This window comes from Rhagoletis pomonella, unplaced genomic scaffold, assembly GCF_013731165.1.
Source record: "Rhagoletis pomonella isolate Grant_MI unplaced genomic scaffold, Rhpom_1.0 Rhpom_scaffold_00004, whole genome shotgun sequence".
NCBI classification, from domain to species: Eukaryota; Metazoa; Arthropoda; class Insecta; order Diptera; family Tephritidae; genus Rhagoletis; species Rhagoletis pomonella.
The window spans coordinates 17,492,431-17,514,191 of NW_023458558.1; the positions used below are offsets into that span (position 1 = coordinate 17,492,431).

The window sequence follows — 21,761 nt, forward strand, 5'->3', positions numbered from 1 at the left end:
AGTGCAGGCAATATGCCACCCACCTGCTATCCGCCGAGTGCTTGCTGCCCTTTCACCAATTTAATTAATTACCAGCTCGTTTGTGCCTGCTGAATGAAAGATTGAATAAGGGCTTTAGAATAATACAGAAAATGTAGGCAGCAGGAAGTCACACAGCAGGATGCATTCTAAATTTCACACAATTAGATTTAATTAAGCAATAAAGCAAATCAAGATTATATTTAGTATAAAAAGCAAGCCTGTTTGTCATTACTGCTCACTGCTTTTTCTTTTTTTCTTTTTTGTGCTTTGCAGACTAATAAATAAATAATAATACGCGCAACAATAACGGTGCACGTAAATACGGACGAACTTCGCTGCGTCTATGTTTCACCGCAGCTAAAGCTAAGGGCAGTTGCAGCTGTGTCGCTTAAGTGATCGTGAAGGCTCGCAAATAACTGTGATGTGTATGTATGTATGTTAGCATGTACGACTGGCAGATAGTACAGCAATTTGTCACCCATATCCACACACGGTAATCTTAAGCGTTGCTTGAGCATCGTACGCATGCGCCGGAGTCACGATAATGAATTATGTGAATAGTCATAGCGTCGCAAGTAGCATCGGCAGTACGAATAGCAGCACCACCATCACCGCCACCACTAACTACAAAAACAAAAACTTCAACAATGTCTATGCCTCGAGCAGTAGAGGAGGAAGTGCCCCCCCCACCTGATACCGTCACCGGCGTTAATAACTCGCTTTACTATTGGCAGTATACGGCAGATGAGTTGTCCGAATTCTCACTCGTCGCACCAGAGTTGGAGCCTTCCATGCAACAACTATCTTCAGCGCCGCAGCAACCCGCATCAACATTCTCATATCAGCAATCAAATACCCGCTCTGACAATCGCAGCACGGAAGCTCAAGGCGAACCGCCACCTCACTTCTATACAAGCTTCAACATCTCCGACGATATCTTCGACTACTTCAATGGCTTTCTCGATAGCGCCGAACAGCAGCCACAGCAGCTGTTGACCACTACTGGCACTGAAGTTATCACTCCAACCACCGCCTCTACAGTCATCGCATCCAATGGCTCGCTGACATCGTACATATACGATGTTAGTAATGGCACCCGCGATCCGCACCTGGGCGAGTTTCTCGGCCTGCTTCCCAACGATCGTATCTCGCTATTATCGTTTCTTTTCCTCTTCTCTTTTGCCACCGTATTCGGAAATTCACTGGTAATTTTGGCTGTTATACGTGAACGTTATCTACACACGGCTACAAATTACTTCATTACGAGCCTGGCGGTAGCTGATTGCTTGGTGGGTTTGGTTGTGATGCCCTTTTCGGCGCTGTATGAAGTGCTTGAGAATACGTGGTTCTTCGGCACCGATTGGTGTGACATTTGGCGTTCGCTGGACGTACTCTTCAGCACCGCCTCCATACTGAATTTATGTGTGATATCATTGGATCGTTATTGGGCCATCACCGACCCCTTCTCGTATCCGATGCGCATGACAGTGAAACGGGCCGCTGCGCTCATTTGCGCTGTGTGGGTATGTTCGAGCGCCATTAGCTTTCCAGCGATTGTGTGGTGGCGTGCGGCGCGGGATGGCGAGATGCCCGCCTACAAATGCACCTTTACGGAGCACCTCGGCTATTTGGTATTCTCGTCAACAATCTCATTTTACCTACCACTGCTAGTCATGGTTTTCACATATTGTCGCATTTATCGTGCGGCGGTGATTCAAACGCGTTCACTAAAAATCGGCACCAAACAAGTGCTAATGGCGTCCGGTGAACTGCAATTGACATTGCGCATCCATCGTGGTGGCACGACGCGTGAACCTTCGACCAGTGCATCGCATCATCCGACAATTCACGGTTCGCTGGGTGGCGCGCCCAGTGGCGAAGGCGCACAACACCATCGACACCATTCGCATCTTCACTCGGCACATCACAATCACAGTACGTCCGGCACGACGACTTCGACACCCGAAGAGCCCGACGACGAGCCACTATCGGCGCTGCACAATAATGGCTTAGCACGGCATAGACATATGGGAAAGAATTTCTCGTTGTCACGAAAGTTGGCGAAATTCGCCAAAGAGAAGAAGGCAGCCAAGACACTGGGTATAGTAATGGGTGTATTCATCGTGTGCTGGCTGCCGTTCTTTGTTGTAAATCTTCTTTCCGGTTTCTGCGTGGAATGCATCGAGCACGAGGAAATAGTGTCGGCGATAGTGACCTGGCTGGGATGGATAAACTCCTGCATGAATCCGGTGATATATGCCTGTTGGAGCAGGGATTTCAGGAGGTAAGTAATAATATTCCCAAAGATCAAAATACCAATATTACGTTTTTGATCATGATCTGCGACTAGCCCTCTTATAATTCAGTTTTGAGCAAAAAGAAAAAAACGTTAAAAATAGGTGTCCTCTAAATTACAAAATTCATGATTAATTTTTTTAGAAATTTTCCAAGCCCCATCATATCTTCTGGCGCAGTGCCGTTGGCATTTAGTGGCTATAAACTTTATAGTATACAGTTGTGTTTCCTTGTGAGTTTAAGAAAATAAGTTTCTAATTTTGAGAGTTGTAGTTTATGTGTCTTTAGAAAAGATTTATTTACTACACAAACGTTCATATTCATATCAGTTATGTTGCTACCCAAAAAATATACAAAGCTCAATTTCTTTGGTTTACGGGTTTGGAGATTCGAAAAATATTTCAAAGCCTTAACTTTTCCATAGTAACACAAGAGCCGTAGTATGTCGCGTGAATACTTGCAGCTACAATTTGCTTATGAAGTAAGACTGAGGTAACGACTACGTGCGAAAATACTCGCGCATATGGAACAGTTGACATGTTTTCTACGAGTATATCATATACAACCTTACACCCATTTTCAGCTATATTTCTTAGGTAAACATTATATATCCTTAGAAAGGTATTTTGAAGGTGGAGTGCTACAATTTCACAGTAGTTTAAAACAAAGTGGAAAAATCTATTAAAAATTTATACTTATACAAAAGACCAAGAGCTTATGACCAAAAAAAATCCTCATACTTCAGATCGATTGAAAATTTTTTTGAGCTAAGCTTGTTAATATCTATATAGTATGAATCGTCCTAATCCTCCTTAACTTATCTAAACTCACCTCACCTCAACTCAGTTCACCTTAATTAAACGCATTTCTACTCAACTCAACTCAACTCAACTCAACTCAACTCAACTCAACTCAACTCAACTCAACTCAACTCAACTCAACTAGCTTTAGTTTTAGGTGCTGAATTTCAACCGCTAGGCGAACACTAGTAACAAGAATAGTAGGCAATCGTAGTAAATCAAAGTATTTAGTTTTTTTTTCAAGAAGATTGAATGATAAAAATTTCAAAGGACTTTAAATCTAGTTGGACGTTTTGACCACAAACTATAAAATTTTGCGTACAATACCTGTTTCACACCATCTCATTTTTACAATTTCATTTCTAAAACATCAAAACATATACTATGTACGTACAAACATACATACATACATACATAAAAGCATACACAGTAAACATGTAGTCGTTCTAATGCTGGTAGAAGCCAAATTTTAGCGCCAAATCATTGTTGCTGCGAATGATGATGATAAAATGATTACACAGATTTACCACGAAATTCGCTTGTAGCCCAAATCCGTCTTAATACTTTGTTGTTTATATATAGTATGTGTATTTTATACGCCTGTACAGATTTTTATTTACGTACATATGTAATATGAAAGAAGCCTGCAGGGAATGGCGCACCTAACGAAAACGTTCGAGTTGCACCTTTGGTAGGCACTTCGTTCCTCATACAAAAACAAAAATGTCAAAGTGAAAAATCGATTTTAAACCAGGACCGCCACCAAAAAGAAAGTTCGCCATACGCCCCTGAGTCAAAAATGCAAGACAATTCTCACTAAGATAGTTGCAGGTCTTTTGCAAGACAATTGAACGACAGTATGCCAGATAATTTGAAAGATTTCGAAATTCTTGCGAAAGCTCTATTTGCAACTTTATTGGTGACAAACTCTTTTGGCGTGGCAATCGAGAGATCCAAAGCTCGAATCCTCATCCTGCAAATGTTTTTTTATTTATTAAATAAATTTTATATTTTTATTTAATTATCTCTTAAATTTTAGATTTTATCTTTTGAAAATTAAATATATATTTTTGCTTTATTTGAATTTTTAAAAACATATTTTATTTACTTCTTCATTTTTTTAATTAACAATTTTTATTTAATTTTCATTTAGTTTGTACATATAATTTATTTATTAGAAACTCAATTTATGCGATTTTTTATTTACATTTCTGTAAATTTATTTACACACAATTTTAGGATTTTATTGTTCTAAAAAGGAAATTATAAAATTCTTAATTTCATTTAATTTTTAGAGACTTCTACTACTTTTTTTATTTAAATTTACACTGCACTCGACTAACTATTACAATGCTAAAACAAGCGCATCACCTTTAAGGAAGTAAATTTCCCAACAGGGTATCTTGCAGCCTGACACCATTAAGCAAAAAAAAATCTTATCGAATACTTACTATATACATAATTTTCTTGAGCAATAGCTTTATTGTGCCCTTGGGAAAATATGTTCGCTCTACAGCCACCACCCCACTGCACTACATCAAAATCTGACAGCAAATTTTTTATTTTATTTTTTTTTTGTTTCTCCCTTATTTTACCTCGACGCCAAATTTGCTTATTAATGGAAAATAAAGCAAACACTTAATAATTTATGTTGTAGGCAATGTAGGTATGAGTACTTGTAAATAAGTGGAAAGGAAGGACATCTACATAAACCGTTTTAGGCGATATTTTGCGACTAAACGCCAGATAAAAAGTGAAAAGGAAATCTCATTGTCCTTTAATACTTGAGTGCCAAGCAAAAACAGCAAATAGGAAACTTTGTATAAGCAGGTTTGCATGAATAAGTATGTAAATGAATTTTTACAAGGCACAAATTTGCTTCAAAATGACTACAACGAAAAACAACAGCGAATATATCTGGAGGTTGTGCAATCTTAAAGTGGCATGCTTGTTGATAGGCGGTAAATAAATAGCAAGTGACTGAAGCCATAGAGGCATCCATACAGTTTTTAAATGTTTTATATAATATCCTGTATGATTTTTCGGCGATTTATATCAGAAGATGACCCCATAAAATATGAATAATTAACTTGATGTCTGGCTTTTTCAACATTTAGCTTCCTCAGAATCCACCAATTGTGCATAAGGCACTTTATATCTCCTAACGAACAGGACTAGCTCGGTTTTATTGGACATTTTCCTTCCTCGAAGATATATCCGCTGCCTATGCATCTCATCCAGTGGCGGAGACTTAAAGGGCTTAAATGAGTTGATTGTCTAGTTCTCCAGAATAGAGGAGGCAAGTCCATCCAACTCCCAGATATGCGCCTGCATCGCGACCACGAATCATAGCAACCTTCCACATTGGCCTTTCTTAACTCGCACTTCTACAATAGCCAATCCACTTTAAATATGTAAGAAAAAAGAAATAACTATGCCAACTGCGTTGTTAAAACACTTAAATGAATCCAGAGTTCAGCCTCTATTGGCGCAACGGCTTCAATGAAATTCTACCTGATTAAGGTTTTGAACGTTCTACCCAATTTACTATCGATCCTATAGATATTTTTTATTGAAACTGCTATAAGTTATTGGAAAGGAAGGCCTTTCTAGCCATCCTAAATATGGTCCCATTTAAAATGAAAGCGCTTCCTAACGATTACAACCTCCCAAAGGACTCGACCAATCACAAGCTCCGCACGCAATTTCCAAGCCGCAGTGACTGTATTCGAGGAGATATCCGGTTCACGGAGTGCATGTCTGTCTTTATTGACGGATCAAAAATGGTTTCCGGGTAGGTGCAGGGATTTTCATTTAACTACTTAATCTGAAGCTCTCCTTTCGCCTACCGGACCACGCAATCGCTTTCAGGAAGTATTTTCTCTGGTGGTCAGGCACCAATGCAGGCGCTCTCCTCTTCCTTGATTAGGGCACAACCTGTGGGGGATCGTGGGAGAGAATTGGCCATAAATTCTCATTAATTAGAAATTATACTCGACGCTCTTCGCTACACCCTGCAACATTCAAGATCTAACTCTAGCTAAATACACATATGAAACGTATCTTAATATCAGAAGCTTATTGCAATGCTTATGAATATACGATATACTCTCCTAGCCTATCTGGTGCGCAAAAAAATTTGTGGTTCCGTTGATAAATCCGTGAACATGAAAAATATAGTAGTCCATGCGTAAGAAATCGCTATTCAAGAGTAAGCCCTCTCCTATAAATTTTCTAGGATTAAATTAATATTTTCAAATAGATTATTTAGTTTTCTTTTGCCGCTCGCAGAGTTCCTAATACTTAGCATTGCGTAGAGATTAAAGAGAGTGTTCGAGAGTTTGACAACTCCTAGTGAATTTAAGTAACCTGCTCTGAGTTTGAATGAAATCGGTCTGTAAATACAATTTTAAAGATATCTTACCTCCAGCACCACCCACCAGAATTTTTTACCCTCTGCAGAATAGGCACCGGTACATTTATATCCAATGGATTTGAACTCAATTGGCAAATTAGTTTGCAAGTCTATAAACAAAGACACACGTCCTTTTTATAAATAAAATTTACGTAATTACTTTTTTCCCAAAGAAAAAATTAAGTGACCACTTCACTCGAAAAGATTTGAAACACCTTTAATTTGTCATCCATCTACTGTTAATTAGTTTGGTACTTAATTTATAAATTAGGTGGCAACACCGTCCATTCGGAATAAGACCAAGCTGATTGCCAGTCCGAGGGAAGAACCAAAAAAGTTATAAGCGGGCACACATACAGTTTTTTCATATTTATAAAAAAATAAGATAGTTGATATTGCATTTTTAGATGAGCGGCAACCCTATTTGAAAATATGTATTCTTAAATATACTTCTCTGAATATTTATATTGTGACATTTAACATAACTTACGCATTTTATTCATTTTACTTTTTATACATATATGTGGCAACTCTACGCTTTTATTTTATAATATCTATAGACAGCTTCTAGGTCATGGGGATACATGTAACGTGGCGGGCGTGGGCGCCTAGCTAAGGCAAATCAAAAGCACATTCAGCGAAGTTTACCATTTCAAAGCTAAGCAAAAGTAAAGTTGTACAGGGCCCATTTAAAACCAAGGCGCTATTAGGAATGAATAGGGCAAATCCATACAAACTCACAGCGGTCTCCGTATGGCACTGGCCAAAAGGTTGGCTATACTTTTAAACAGGTCCTGCCGCAGCTGTAAATATCCAGGCACAAAGAGATAGCTGAACACTGATATATATTGGAAGGTAGGCACTTTTTTCGTGCAGCATCCTAATGTGCATGCATAAATGCCCTTAAAATGCTAAGGGTTGCCGTCGAGTATCCCACCAAGGGTTAGTATCGCTCTTTACCTCGCAACACACTTCTGTATGTACATATGTATGTATGTTTGTAGAACATGTTTACCAATGTCTTGCCTATAAATGGCATGTTTACCAGAACTTTTGTGTTCTATTTTCACTGCAAATACGAAAAATTAAAATAAAATCAAAGCACAGCCCACTTTTGCGGGTTTATGTAAAATGTGCTGAGCAGATTTCCTTCGTACCCCAATTGCTTACAAATTATGCTGATATGCGAATTTAAGATTTTTTTTTACATTTCAATGCGCTTATTTAAAATTTTCATAAATTTTGCTGTTGTTTCCTTTCAGAGCTTTTGTGCGTCTGCTATGCGTTTGTTGCCCACGCAAAATACGCCGCAAATACCAACCGACGATGCGTTCTAAATCACAGGTAAGTTTGTGGTGTGCCATAATTAAGTTGCCAGTGTGGCAGGTACGATGCCTTTTAATGCGAATTTATTGAAAATTTCAATAATTTTTTTTTAGCTTTTTTTACCTAAATATTTAAGCGTTTTGTTACGTATACATATGGGCTTTCGTTTTTTTTTTTTTTTTTTTTCTGCTAGCGGTTATTTACTCTTAAAGCCAGTTAAATTTATTTTATGTTTAAGTTTCTTTTATTTCCCTTTTATGTCAATCAAACAAGAACAAATAAAGACATGCAGTCAAAAAGTAGAGCAAATAAATACCACCAAATCAAACAAAAACATAAAAATCAAATTGATGGCAAACAAAAAATTAAACTAATTAAATCACACAACCGATAGAGAAGAGATCGCCAACAACAATATTATTTGATAACAACACATATCCACCCAAGCACAAATGATTTACAGCACAATCAAGTTTATTTTTATAGAGCCCACAAAATCCACGAGAATCAAACTGCGATTACACCGCACCCTGCCTCTACACAACAAAAAAAAAAATATTTATGGTGACTTGATACTCTCAATCACTTCCGCGCTAACGGCGTCCGCGTTCAGTAACAAATAAAAGAAGAGCGAAAAGGAAGCACACTAACTACAACAATAACAATAAACACCACTTAAATAAATAAATAACAAAAAGAGCTTAGCACAATCCAAACCGCAGCCGACCCGCACGCATCATTTCTCTAGAATTCAAAGTTTCCGTTTATAAATTTTGGTTTTTACATTTCCTGCAATTTGATGCTAACCACGCCATTTAAGCTGGTATTTGGAATATGAGATAAAATTTAAACTTTTTAATTGCTACAACAGTTGAAGAGTTTATAATTCATTTCAAAGTTATACGTACCTCAAAAAAAAGAACAACAAATTGCATTTTTTTTTCACTAGCTTTGCGCATCTACAGCAGCCGGAAGGCTGATAAAATGAAAATTTGTATATCTACTTTCGAAAGTCTCAAATGATAATTTGAAAATGGTTTATATTCACCAGCACAACAGCATTCTTTAATCAACAAAAGGTAACCGAACTCCTAGTGAAACAGATCAAGTTATTTAAAATAATTGTCGAGAAAAATTTACTCCGTCTAACCGCACATTTTTTTTGCAAAATATAATACAATAATTTTACTTATTCAGAGATAATAAACCATTTGTCGGTTTCGTGGTTAATTATTTCAGTAATTTGAGAAATATAAGAAACATATTTGTATACAATTTTAACGTCTTAATTTCGCCAACTAGAACATTTTAGATATCCTTAGATGGAATCAGTGTTGCCAGACATTCTTTGTTAAATTGCCCATGAAAATTTGGTAAAAATCTCGCAATTACCAATATCTTAAAAGTGCATACCCCAAAATTCACAAAGAATTCAAAACATATACATATTTCAGTAGTAAATAGGAATGGCAAAAAAAAAGTAAAATAATCGATTAAATAATCATATGATTAATCACAAGCCAAAAAAAAAGAGAAATAATCGATTAATCGAATTTTTAAAGGCACTATTTTACAGTGAGTATTCACAAAAACATTTTTCCATAAAAAAGTTCTAATTATCTTGTTATATAGCCTTAAATAAAATAAAGCGGCTTAACCAAGTTCGCCAAAAAACAAAGTGGTTAAGTGGTTGCATTTCTCGGTGGCTGTATGTAGCACCAGCTTTCGAAAAAAGGCATTCAGCGGACATCGCCACCTTGAAAACCCCCTTATATTAAAGTTTATTAAAAGGAGAAAATCATAAAATTTAGTCGCCATATTGGATCGGCAATTTTGATTATCAAAAATCTGACATCAGAGTCGAAGTCAGCGACCTCGAAAACATCGCATTTATTTATGTATATGAGTTTGTGTTGAAAAGGAAAAAATTATAAAATTTGATCTCCATATTGGATTCGAAATCAACGACCACAAAAGCCCCCAAACACCAAGTTCCCAGTCAATTTGATTACTCCCGGCCTTTTGGCCAGAAAATAGTAGTCGCCAGATCATAGTCATGGCTGCCATTGAATTCATACATAGCCCCTCTTGGTTGTAAGCAATAGCTACATCCCCGAATGCAAAAACCATTGCAGTCATGGAGTATAGAGAGCGTAATGACGATCGTGGTATATGTCTAGCGATTTATTCATTCAATAAAATCAGCGAGAAGATATTTGATATTTGCACAAAAATACATATCCTCCTATGCACTTTATATGTGGGTGTTCGCTGTAGGTGATTTACAACGAGAAATGTAACACCCTATAAGAAAAGACTTTTACCAAGCATAAATATTGAAGTAGACGTTCTCGGTTAGCTTTTGTTGAAGCCAAAAACACTTTTGTTCATTCTACTCAAAACCACTTTCCAAATCCAGCTACATCATAAAAAATAAGAGAGTGCACCTTTTTAAATAAAACAGTTTACCAACTCTACCAAAAACCCATTCCCAAATAACCACACTGCAATAGTAAGAAACTATTTAAAACTTTTCGACAAAAAAGTTTAAGCTAATCAACAACATCCATAACCACTTGCAACCTTAAACACTTAACCCTCTAAAAGAAGCCCACGTTCACCACCCGCATATACATACACAGTACTATTATATTAAAACGAATACAAATTATCAATCCAAAAACAATGCACCCAACCTTAACAACACCCAGCCACGGATCACACAAAACCGAACTGCTAACAAATAACATTTACGTAAATATGTACTATACATGCGAAAATAGAGTAAGAAAATATGAAAAATCGACAATTAATTATTGTTTTTGCAGAGATTTGCAACACGTCGTTGCTATTCGACATGTTCGCTGCATGGCATTCAACATGTGCGGCATAACTCCTGCGAACAAACTTATATCTAGTGTTAGTTGCACTGCTTCTGGTGCGCGACAAACGCCAAGGGGCCCTAATATTAATACATATGTATATATATGCAAAATGCATGCATGCAAATGCTAAAATGCAAACTAAATAGTGCTAGAGATGACACAAAGTGCAATTTAATCAGAAAGAGAGGGAGAGAGTGAGAGAAAGAAAGAAGGCAATACTAATGATTGCACACACACACAGTGTATAAAATCAATGTACTTATGTACATATATATACTTACATACATATTTACACGGCAACTAAAAAAGACTTCTTGAAACAACAATAAATTTACTCATAACTGTAGACGTTCTTATTGCAACAATAAAATTTTACGGCAGGTACGTACTATTGTCCCGAAATTAAAACAAAAAAAATACCCCTGAATAAATATTAGTGTTCGTGTTTATGTGTCTCACCTTGTCATCCGCGTCGATTGTGCAGCAAACTTCCTGCACTTCCTCAAAAATGTACTGTTATCACTTGATGATCGCACAGATAACACTGCCACTTATCGTGAATAGATATATTTGCATATGTTTGTTGAACTTGCACGACACTTTTCTTTTGTGGCAAGTTCTACAGTTCCATATATTGTTGATACGTAACAGTATGCCTTGTCTTCTTTGGTTATATTTTAATTGTCGTTTGTTAAAAGTTTTCCATTTTTAGTTACATATAATAGATTGAGGTTAATCAAATTTTCTTTTGTCAGGGTGTAACATTATTTAGCGTAGATATTGTTTCGGATTGAGTTTTATTGAATATTATCAACATTCTTATGAAAAGTCCTAAACAAAAAATTTACGAGCAGTTTCTTTAAGTTAGGTTAGTTTGTTTGTTTGTTAGTAGTTATAAATAAATAAGCATAAATCAAAATTTAAAAAATCGTGCTTCATCACCTTTATTTCCATTTAAATTTATGTAGGTCCACTCAAAATGATCACGATGTATACGTTGTCATATATGTAATGTAAACTACAAAGGACTCTGCACAGTGGTTCAAAACTGCAATTTACTGTTTGTAATTCACTGTAGCCTTCATTTTTAAACTATGTCGATATATATATATAAATATGTAAATATATATATTTTTTTTCTTAATGAAAGCTTATAAAATTAAGAAGAGATCAATTGAGCCCGATGTTTGAATTTTTAAATGTTTGTGTTAAATTTTTTGGTGTAAAGTGCTGAAAAAGTTCCAATGTTTGACAAAATCGATTCAGCTGTTGCAACTAATAAAAGGTACATAATAAAAACTAGTTGAAAACAATTAGAGGGTCGTAATTTTTGGAAAAAATTTTTACGAAAATAATTTTTTTTTTTGAGTTTCTGGAAAAATTTTGGGTATGCAGTTTACAGAGCACAAAATTTTAGGATCATAAAGTGCACGTTGCTGGTGGTTAAGATTTCGCCTTGCTTTTTAATATTTTTCGATTTATTTTGCTAAAATTTCAATCACATCTTGCTAAATGGGAAATAAAAGCGTTCTCTTTGTCTCGCAGTTCATATTCTTATTAAATATATATATATATATATGTATTATTAAAACCCAAATAAATTTGATGACCTATATAGTCCGGTCAAATTATACCAAAAATAGGAGTGAAGTTACAAAAATTCCCAGCCAGCTGAAAATTGGTAGGATTGTTCAAAACACCATCATAAATGAAATCTAGAAAGTCCTCATCGAAATTGAAGGACGCTTATTTATTCAAAATTGATACTCACAACAATTTCTTAAAAACAGTTATCTTAACATATTATCGAAAATGTTTGGAACAGGGATAAAACCTTACCTAAATACTTACTATATAACAGACCTACTTTAAAGTATACTCAACAATAAAAGAGCGCTTAATTTACTTGGTTTAAAAGTACTAAACTGTCAAATTGTAGTATGTAGTACATACATTTGTAGCTATGCTCTAAAATATAATGCTGCAATGCCACAAACATCCACTAAAACTGAAGCATTTAATGACTCACTCGTCGTTTACCAAGTAAACATTTCAACATGCAAATTCACAAATAGTCGTTTTTGCGTTAGGTATGTAGACCGCAATCAATGTACGGCACATTTGTAAATGTTTGTATGCACTGATCACTAAACCGCACTCAACTCATTCTTGTTGTCATTTGTTGACTCGTTAGCCGATTTTTGGTATATTTTTTTTTTTCATAAACTGCTGTAAATATGTGTTGGATAACTTTAGAATTTCATGTTGTATAACACTTTGTCAAATACTTATGAACATGCAACAAAAACATGCGATATTTACATACAAAATTATGGATGTTAGTATTTGCAATGCTTTCTGGGTTTTTGGTTTTGCAGCAGGCAAAGTTTAATTAATTTCATAAAAGACTTTTATGTGCCAAAATGTCAGAGGAGGCAATATTTGTTACCCGCCATTGTCACTTGTGTATATGCATTTAACTATAACTTTTGCGCTTATATATGTATATTTTTATCTAGCTACGTACATACATACTTACAATATTTAGTAATGCATGTAATCGCTGGAATACATGCATCTAAGTTATTCGACCGCAACCAACTGGCTCATTTATCTGCATATTATGCTCAGTGTGGCGAGTGTTTATATACATTTGTATGTATGTATGTACTTCCAAGCAAATATACAGTATTGGACATATCTATAGCACCCCCCCTTTCAAAGCGATATTGTTTGCCACTTATGTTTAATTATTTGTTTTTAAGAATTTTCAATTAAAATACAGTTCATTCTCTAACAAAACCCATATAAACCAATGTTTTAAACTTTTTAAAAGAACGCAAAAAAGTGCAACAAACTTTCCCTTAAATTTCAAACTTTTTCAGTTTGAAATGGGGGTGCTATTGTATTGGCCAATACTGTATGTATGTACATACACAAGTGCAGCACGACATAAAATACTTGTAAATATCCCAATTAAACTTTAGTCCTTGCTGTATCGCTGGCTTTCTCGTGTTTTAAGCAGCCTTTCGCGCTCACATTTATACACATACCTTTCATGAGCATGAAATGGTATTATAACTTTGGTCCGATTTCTGTTAAGTACCAGAATAAGAAGAGATAGAGACCCATTAAAATGTATAGTTAAATGATCGAAACGTCGAGCTGAGTCGATTTAGCCATGTCCGTCTGTCCGTATATTTGTATGCAATCTAGTCGCTCAGTTTTTGAGATATCCAGATCAAATTTAGTAGGTGAGTGTATTTTTTGATAATGTACTAATCATTTGTCGGAACCGGAAGAATCGGACCACTATAACATATAGCTCCTATACAACTGATTGTTCAGATATGAGGTATTTCGTTATAACTTCGCCATTTATGCAGCTCAGAATATGGAATTTTGCAATACTTCCACTCATTATCAGCAAAAGACTTAGAGTGAGCATTACAAAAATCGGGTCACTATAACCTATAGCTCCCATACAACAGATTTTTCAGATATAAGATTTTTCGTTATAACTTCTACATTTAAGTAGCTAGGAACATGAAATTTTGCACTTTTGTCACTCATTATCAAAAGAATACTTTCAGTGAAAATGACGAAGTTCGGGTTGATTAACCTATAGCCTCCATACAACTGATTGTTCAGATATGAGATTTTTTGCCACTTTCGCACTTTTCACTCATTATTAACAGAACGCTACAGTGAAAATAACAAAGATTTAACTTTAACTTTAACTTTAACTTTAGTCTTAAAACTGGCATGCCTATTTAGAAGATTCTTTGATTAAAAAAATACGGAAAAAGTATGTATTGTTAACGAACAAATATTCCACCGAAATTCTCGTTTGGTTAACTTCAATCTTTCCAAACAATCATTTTTACTGGATGGACATTCTACCCGAATCCGCAGTACAAATTTAAATTTTAGCAAAAACATGTTTTTCACACCCTGCTTTCTAAAGAAGGGTTTTCATTGCAAAAAAAAAAAATCGCCTCACATATTTTCTAAGTGCTGGTGCGCGCCTGGATGTTGTTAAACAAATGGATGGACCTACAATTTAACGCCACTTCCGAAGCATTGCTAAAAAATATTTACATATGTACAAAAAACATGTTCCTTTAAAAAAAAAAAAGTTTGTGCAACTAATAAAATTTCCGCTTTTAAATTTAAATATGCGATTACATACTATGTACGTACATTTTCAATTTCACTTATATACTTAGCGAGTATTTCGCCAGCTGCAGCTGTAAAATATTTTTAAGTACCATCAGCAGTGTATTATGCTCTACTCTTATCTCTGCTTATGCATGGCCTCTTCAGTGTGCTGCTTTCAGCAGCTTAAAATTCAGCAGATCATTAGTTGAATATTCAAATGCAGTCAAACTTTTGCTACCGAACTTTAGCGTAACAAATCTACGTGGACTACCTGATGCAACCAAACCGTTTCGCACTTTCAAGTATTCTCATTGTTGTTGTGTTACCCTGATGGTTTTTAAATGGACTGACGACTGCAAGTCGATTATGTATTACATTAACGGATACAAAGCGCATCGTGGGTGGGTGCCACTGCAGGGTTACCACGACGGGCCAAAGTCGAATGGCGCGCGTCCGCATCGCAATTAGGGTAAATTGCTTAGCTATATAGTATGTGGTTATGTAGCTGCATTTCAACGTGCCGTAGCTATGCAATCTCTCCTACTCCGCCACCAAGTCTTAAATAACTAAAAGTACTGCAACGCAATTATTTGTCGCTGCTTGTCCGCACAAAACTTTTTACAGAGGATTATGCAAAACTTTGATTCAACTTTGGCTGCTGCACAAATATATCTACGTTAAGGTTTTTTCTACCCTGCCACTCTAACTTCTAAATTGCACTCATACATATACATATGTACATATATATGTACTTAGTACCAGCGAACGATGTAAGTTTAAGTTTTTATTGAATAGTTTCTGTGTATGCATTTTTTTTTGTTCTCTTCAAATATTTTATAACACGTTGTGTTTTGTTAAACTCTGAACTTTCTGATTACAAAAAGGTGTTTGCACAACTATCTATGTATATAACTTTTATTTCATTTATTTTTTAGAAATGGAATGTTAAGTGGTGGTTATGTACGTAGTCAGCTAACACTTTTGCAATAAGTGTACCATTTCGTAAAGCTTCTACGCGACCACTTCACAAAGCTTCTGTGCGGTATATTCAATAAAATGATCAGGGAATGAAACCGAAACCCACACCGAAACCGTAACCGTTTAAAACCGTTTCGTTTTTCAAAACCGAAACCGAAACCGTAACCGTTATCTTGACCTGAAAAGGAACGATACCGAAACCATTTCAATCACAGGTTTCAATCGGTTTCCAGAAATTTACAAAAATAATAAATAAAAATTTCTTTGAAATAAATGATTTATTTAACCAAAATCAGCAACATTTTGCTAAATTCTTGTTAAGTAGTAAATAAGTATGGCAAGGTAACTTTTCGCAAAAATCTGCTGATGACTTTGTTGTTGTGAATCGATAATCGATTAATTATATATAAGTAGTTTCTTTCCCATACGCAATGCGAGATCCCGCGTGTGCCCAAAATAGCCCAGAAATCATGCCTGTACTCAACAAAATGGGTAATAGAGAGCGAAAATTCGAGCGTATTCGATCGTAAGTGTATTCTTCTTCCTACCCGAAACAGCCCGAAATTTTCTCCGAGTAAAAATGGATAAAGTGTCAAAGTGCATATCAGCTGTATTGTGTTTACATGTTGCCTGCATTTACTTGGTGCTTTTAAGGAAAAGTGAATGGCCTGTTGATGTATTTTCAATCTATGTACTTAAAATCAAATTTGTGAAACCAAAATTCAATTTCCAAGTGTTTGCATTTAATACCATGTTCTGACCGACAACCAAAACATTTTTCCTTCATTTTCTTTTCATTTACAACCTTTAACTTTCATTCTTATTTTGCTTTGGCCAGGCAATTAACAATAAATCCGAAATGGCGTATTAAAGATGATAAAATATGACTTCCACTTAGATAAATAATCGAAAAAAACTAGTGAAGACACCGATTGGAATGAGTGGAAAGTGAGTTTTCAAGTAGTTTTCAGCGAAAACTGGTTTTCGTTTAACAGATTTTATATGGACGAAAACACAAGTTTTAGGTCGAAAACCAGTTTTAGCAACGAAAACATGTTTCCGATGTCGGTCAGAACATGGTATAAGTGACAAAAACAAGAACAACGTGAATCAGCTGTTTCTCGACTTGTGGGCACGAAATGTGGGTTTTTGCGTTTCCGTACTTCTGAACTTTGTTCCATTTTTGAAAGAAAATGTTTCTCTTATTCTCTAATTACCAAATCCGGTCCGGATTGTTAGAGAAAGAACCTAGTGTTGATATTATCAGTGAACTGTAATTTTCGATTTTCTTTCCTCAACGTTTAAGACATTGTGATTTAAATAATATCAACAAAACCGAAACCGGAACGAAACCGAAACCAAAACCGAAATACATTTTGAAGAACGAAACCAAAACCGAAACCGAAACACTTGGCAAAACCGAAACCCAAACCGGAACGTTATTTTGAATCGGTTTCATTCCTTGAAAATGATTATCTTTGCTCCAAATGGGCACTCCAACGTTTTCTACGCTCATTGTGGCATGCGGTTCGCAGTTTCAGTTTCAACCAATCATGCAGTAAAAATTTATATTTTTAATAGATATTTTTAGAAGATATCCAACGGCTGGCGTTTTCTGCGAAATATAATAGACCATCAAAACAAACAAAAAATACAAACTATTGGGGTATTCACAACGGTGTCATAAGTGTCGTATTGTTGTATGTCATAAACTTTAAACGCCTAAAAAACATATTAAGGGGGTTCGCAAAGTACCATAAAAGTCATATTATGAATTTTCGCAGTTTCAAAAAATAGATGGTCGTGGTTTCAATTTCTCCAAACATTTATTTAAGCTTTTAAAGTTTACGACATATGTATAGTAATACGACACTTACGACCCCGTTGTGAATCCCTCATCTGTTGCAACCAAAATTCTCATATATGTGTAAACATTAGGGTGGTCCCTAAAAATATCAACAGCTAAATTTTGTATGAGGCACCTCTTTATTTTTTGCTACGTACCAAATAAAGACATGCACCAGGGACTGTAACTGTTATGTTTTGTTTTTCTCAAAATCCGATATGTTTTCGATCAAGAGGCCATGGTTCGACGAGGCCACAAATTGATAAGAGAAAAAAACGGGGGAACTACTCAGCCTCTCAAGTGAGAGCTTGTTTAACCAGCCATTGGCTATTTGGTAGACACGCTTCGAGACTAGCATTATTCCCCCATGAATATTGCAGAAGTTTCAGAGATGAAGAAGAAGAAGAAACAGTTGAGCACTTTTTCTGTAGCTGTCCACTTTTTGTTAAGAGCAGAGCAGACTTTCTAGGTAGTCAAATTTTTAGTTCTCTTATGGAACTATTCGGTGTAGGACTGAAACCAAACCTATGCCTCATAAGAACTACAAAATGGTTCTATGCGGAATAGTCACTGAAGCTACCGTGTTTCACAATTGTATCTCAATCGACCTGAGAGGTCTAAGTAAGTTGGCCATTGGACCGAAAGCCACCACAACCTAACCTATCCTAAGCCATATAACTTTCTATTCAGCTTCTTGCGTCGACGACAAGAACCACTTTCTCGAGGAATTCGAGCGATTGAAGTGGTGTAAATAAAATTGTTAAAGCGAAACATAAATCAGGAAATAGTTTAACTTTGCCTTGAAACGCGACGCACTTTTGCAACACAGTTTCTTCCGCTGAAAAGCTTTAATAGTTTTAAGTTAACACTTTGCAATTTTAGTTAAAAATAGTTAAATATGTTTATAAGTGGAATTTCTCTCACATATTACTTCTTTTGCAGTTCATTTCAATTTCCTTTTTATAGCTCAATTTTTACTTCGGTGGTCCTTTTGTTTTACTTTCATCGCCTACTACAGTAAAAGCATTGCTTCTTATAAAATATAAAAATAAAAATAAAAATAAAAAAAGGATAAATTACGAATATAATAACTAAATTACGCCTCACCAATGCCGTACTGCTGTTTGCTTTCTCAGAAATGTGCGTGAAAACTTTCTCAGTTTCAAACTAAACTTTATAATGCCAAGCACACGCCATCGCTGAAAAGTTAAATGGACTCGAATATGAATGCGTTGAATGAATTAAAATGCATTTAATAAATATTTATAAATACTTACAGCAAACGATTCAGTTGAATTAAAATCGAACACGTAGAGAAAGTTTTAAATTCAGAGAAGTGTCATTAGTAAAGTAGAAACTTACAGAAAATTTCCAACGAATTGAATGCAATATTTATCGTAGTAAAATCAGTCTTTCAGTCGCTGGAAGCTTCCAGTTAGGCAGCACTAAGCCCAGAGAAAATCGGGAGGCGTTAAGACTGTCTATAGAGTCGACGGCTGATGAATTACTAAGGCAGTCTGCACACGAGTCGTATGGCTTTAGACGCGTATTAGATGTTACATATTGAAAGTTTACGCTTTGTTGCCGCACACGTGCACTTTTGTAAATGGAGGGCTGCATACGAGTCGTCAGCTTCGCTTTGAAGGCGCTTCGTGTGCAGATCTTGAGGCGTAGAGGACTTGGTGCTGCATAAAAAATTTAATACGCGTCAAAAGCTATTCGACTGCCTAACTAGTAGATAGCAGTACTTGGTGCAGTGAAATTTGTACATTCAGCAATGCACTGAAAGCTCAACGTCGAAAATCTGCAATCTCAACCCATTGCCAGGATATTTTCCAGCACATCTCTATGCTCAACAAATTGACATATGAGAGCACATTTCTCGCTTATTACGTATCGCTGCCGAAGAAATAGTCGGTTAACAACAAGTCTGAAAGAACAACTGGTACGAAGAGGAATGCCACGAAGCGACATAAAAAAAACTGGTGCCACCTACAAGGCCACGCTACGATCGGCCACAACGCAAGCTATTCGAGACCGAAGTAAGAAGCTGAAGAGTAGAGCAAGACGTATTTTCCGTAATAAAAAGAAAGAAACAGAAATACGTGAGCTTGAAAAGTTTTAAATGATGGCCGACAGGAATACATAGCTGTCCGAAAATTTAACCACAATCTTAGGGAGCTCACTGAAGCTTTCAACACCAGGACATGCCACTGTACGAAAGCAATTTTGCGGCTGGAAAAGGACAAAGCTGCTGAAGCTGACAGCCTACCAGCCGATTTATTCATGTATAGTGGTTTATAACAACAACTCTAATGCAGAATATGGAAAGATGAGCGCATGGCTGGCGTAAGGAATTTTAGTGTACGCCGCCGAATCCACAAGAAAGTCGACTTTGGTACACTACATTTTAGCCAAACCTTTTTAGCAACACGATAAGGAGCTGCCGATGCGCCATTTTTATATAAGTTTAAATTATTTATTGCATGGAAAAAAGATAGTTGGCTGACTAGTTGTGAAGTAGTTTTCAACTAATACATTTGACTGCAGGGTTGGATTAAAAGTAAAGCTATATCTAAAGTTAAGCATTTCTATTATCGGTTTATGACGTATGTCTGTTTGTATTTCTGTCATAAATTTTAATGCAACCTTTAAATTCAAAGTGAGCTTTAAAGTTACTGGTTACTTGAGAGAACGGCCCTTATTATACTAAACATTTGTGGACTATTTATAATATTGTGAAAATGGGCTTTGGAAATATTAAACAAAAAAATAAGGTATTTTTTATATTATTTTACAACTTTGAAGGATCGAGAGTAACCCGTAAGCCCATGTCACTGGCCTAAAGCTACACAGCTTTCAATAAAAATGCAAAATTCATCTAGAATTGCGTTCAAGAAATGGAAAACAAATTTTTGTCTATTAAATTTTCTTAAATCAGTTTACTTATCTTAAGAAAAAATTGCTGATATATTTATTTCTCCAAGTAAACTTATTTGTTTGCCATATTTTAACAAATATTATTCTATAGATAGCTGTTGGGCTTTTACTAAATTAAAGGTCAGCCTTGTAAGTAAAAACCAAGGGTAACTGGGTAACTGGTAATAATATGTATGATGGCAACTCTTCGAATTAAAGAAAAATGAATTGTTTTCTTCTTGATAAATGTATATTTTACACATTTATATCGCACCACTATGTTTTCCTATCTGTGCGAGTCCCCAACCGATCTAAAAAAAAAAACGGATGGTATATTGGAAATCAGCATCCTAAGTACATATAGCCTAAAAATATCCGTAAATAGTTTTGTCCACCAAGCTTGTTCCGCACGGCACACTGTGAGTCGGGCTAAGTCGATTTAGCCATATCCATCTTGCAGCAGAGAGCTTACAGCCGAAATTATAAAGATCGGTCATTATAACCTATTGCTCCCATATAACTGATTGTTCAGATAAAAGGTTCTACTTTAAATCTCCTTCAGTAAGACAGCCATAACCATGAAATTCCGAGAGTTATTTACTAAAAAAGCCTACTAAGGAAATGTTCAAGATCGGTGCTCTTAAGGTAAATCTCACGTACCAATGATTGCTGAGCTATATTTGCTTGCCTGTTTTTTTTTTTTTTAGCACTCTGTTATTTTCCAAATTATTTTTGTTATAGATTTGCTCTCAGTTACATTGCAAAAGACATTTGCATGAATACACTGGTTTTACGTCAATTGTGTATGACGGCATTTAAGCAGCACTCTGCCATAGCCTGTTTTTCATTACGTCAACCAAACTCTCTCTCAGTGTATATACATAATCAAACATGCTCGTATATGTACTTATATACATACATATATGTACGTGTACTTGCTGTTGTTTTTATTTATATATATGTATATATTTTTTTTCAAATTTAATTATTACAAACATACGTATGTATAAATATGTATTGAATCCTTGTTGGTTATCTTCCATATGGGGCTATTATCTGTGAATGTAAACCATATTTTAGAAAATTCTAAAAAAGATTAATCACAAAGTAATCTG

General features: G+C 35.6%; 1 protein-coding gene across 1 annotated transcript in view; it reads left to right on the forward strand.

The window, feature by feature from the left end:
• Window positions 1–330: 330 nt before the first annotated feature.
• The window catches only part of LOC118737141 (dopamine receptor 2), a 36,098-nt gene continuing 14,667 nt past the window's right edge, over window positions 331–21,761 (forward strand). Inside the window, 3 exon segments of the mRNA XM_036467457.1 lie at window positions 331–712; window positions 714–2,305; window positions 7,794–7,875. Of these exon segments, the coding sequence (XP_036323350.1) occupies window positions 566–712; window positions 714–2,305; window positions 7,794–7,875 (1,821 nt within the window). The 5' untranslated portion in view covers window positions 331–565.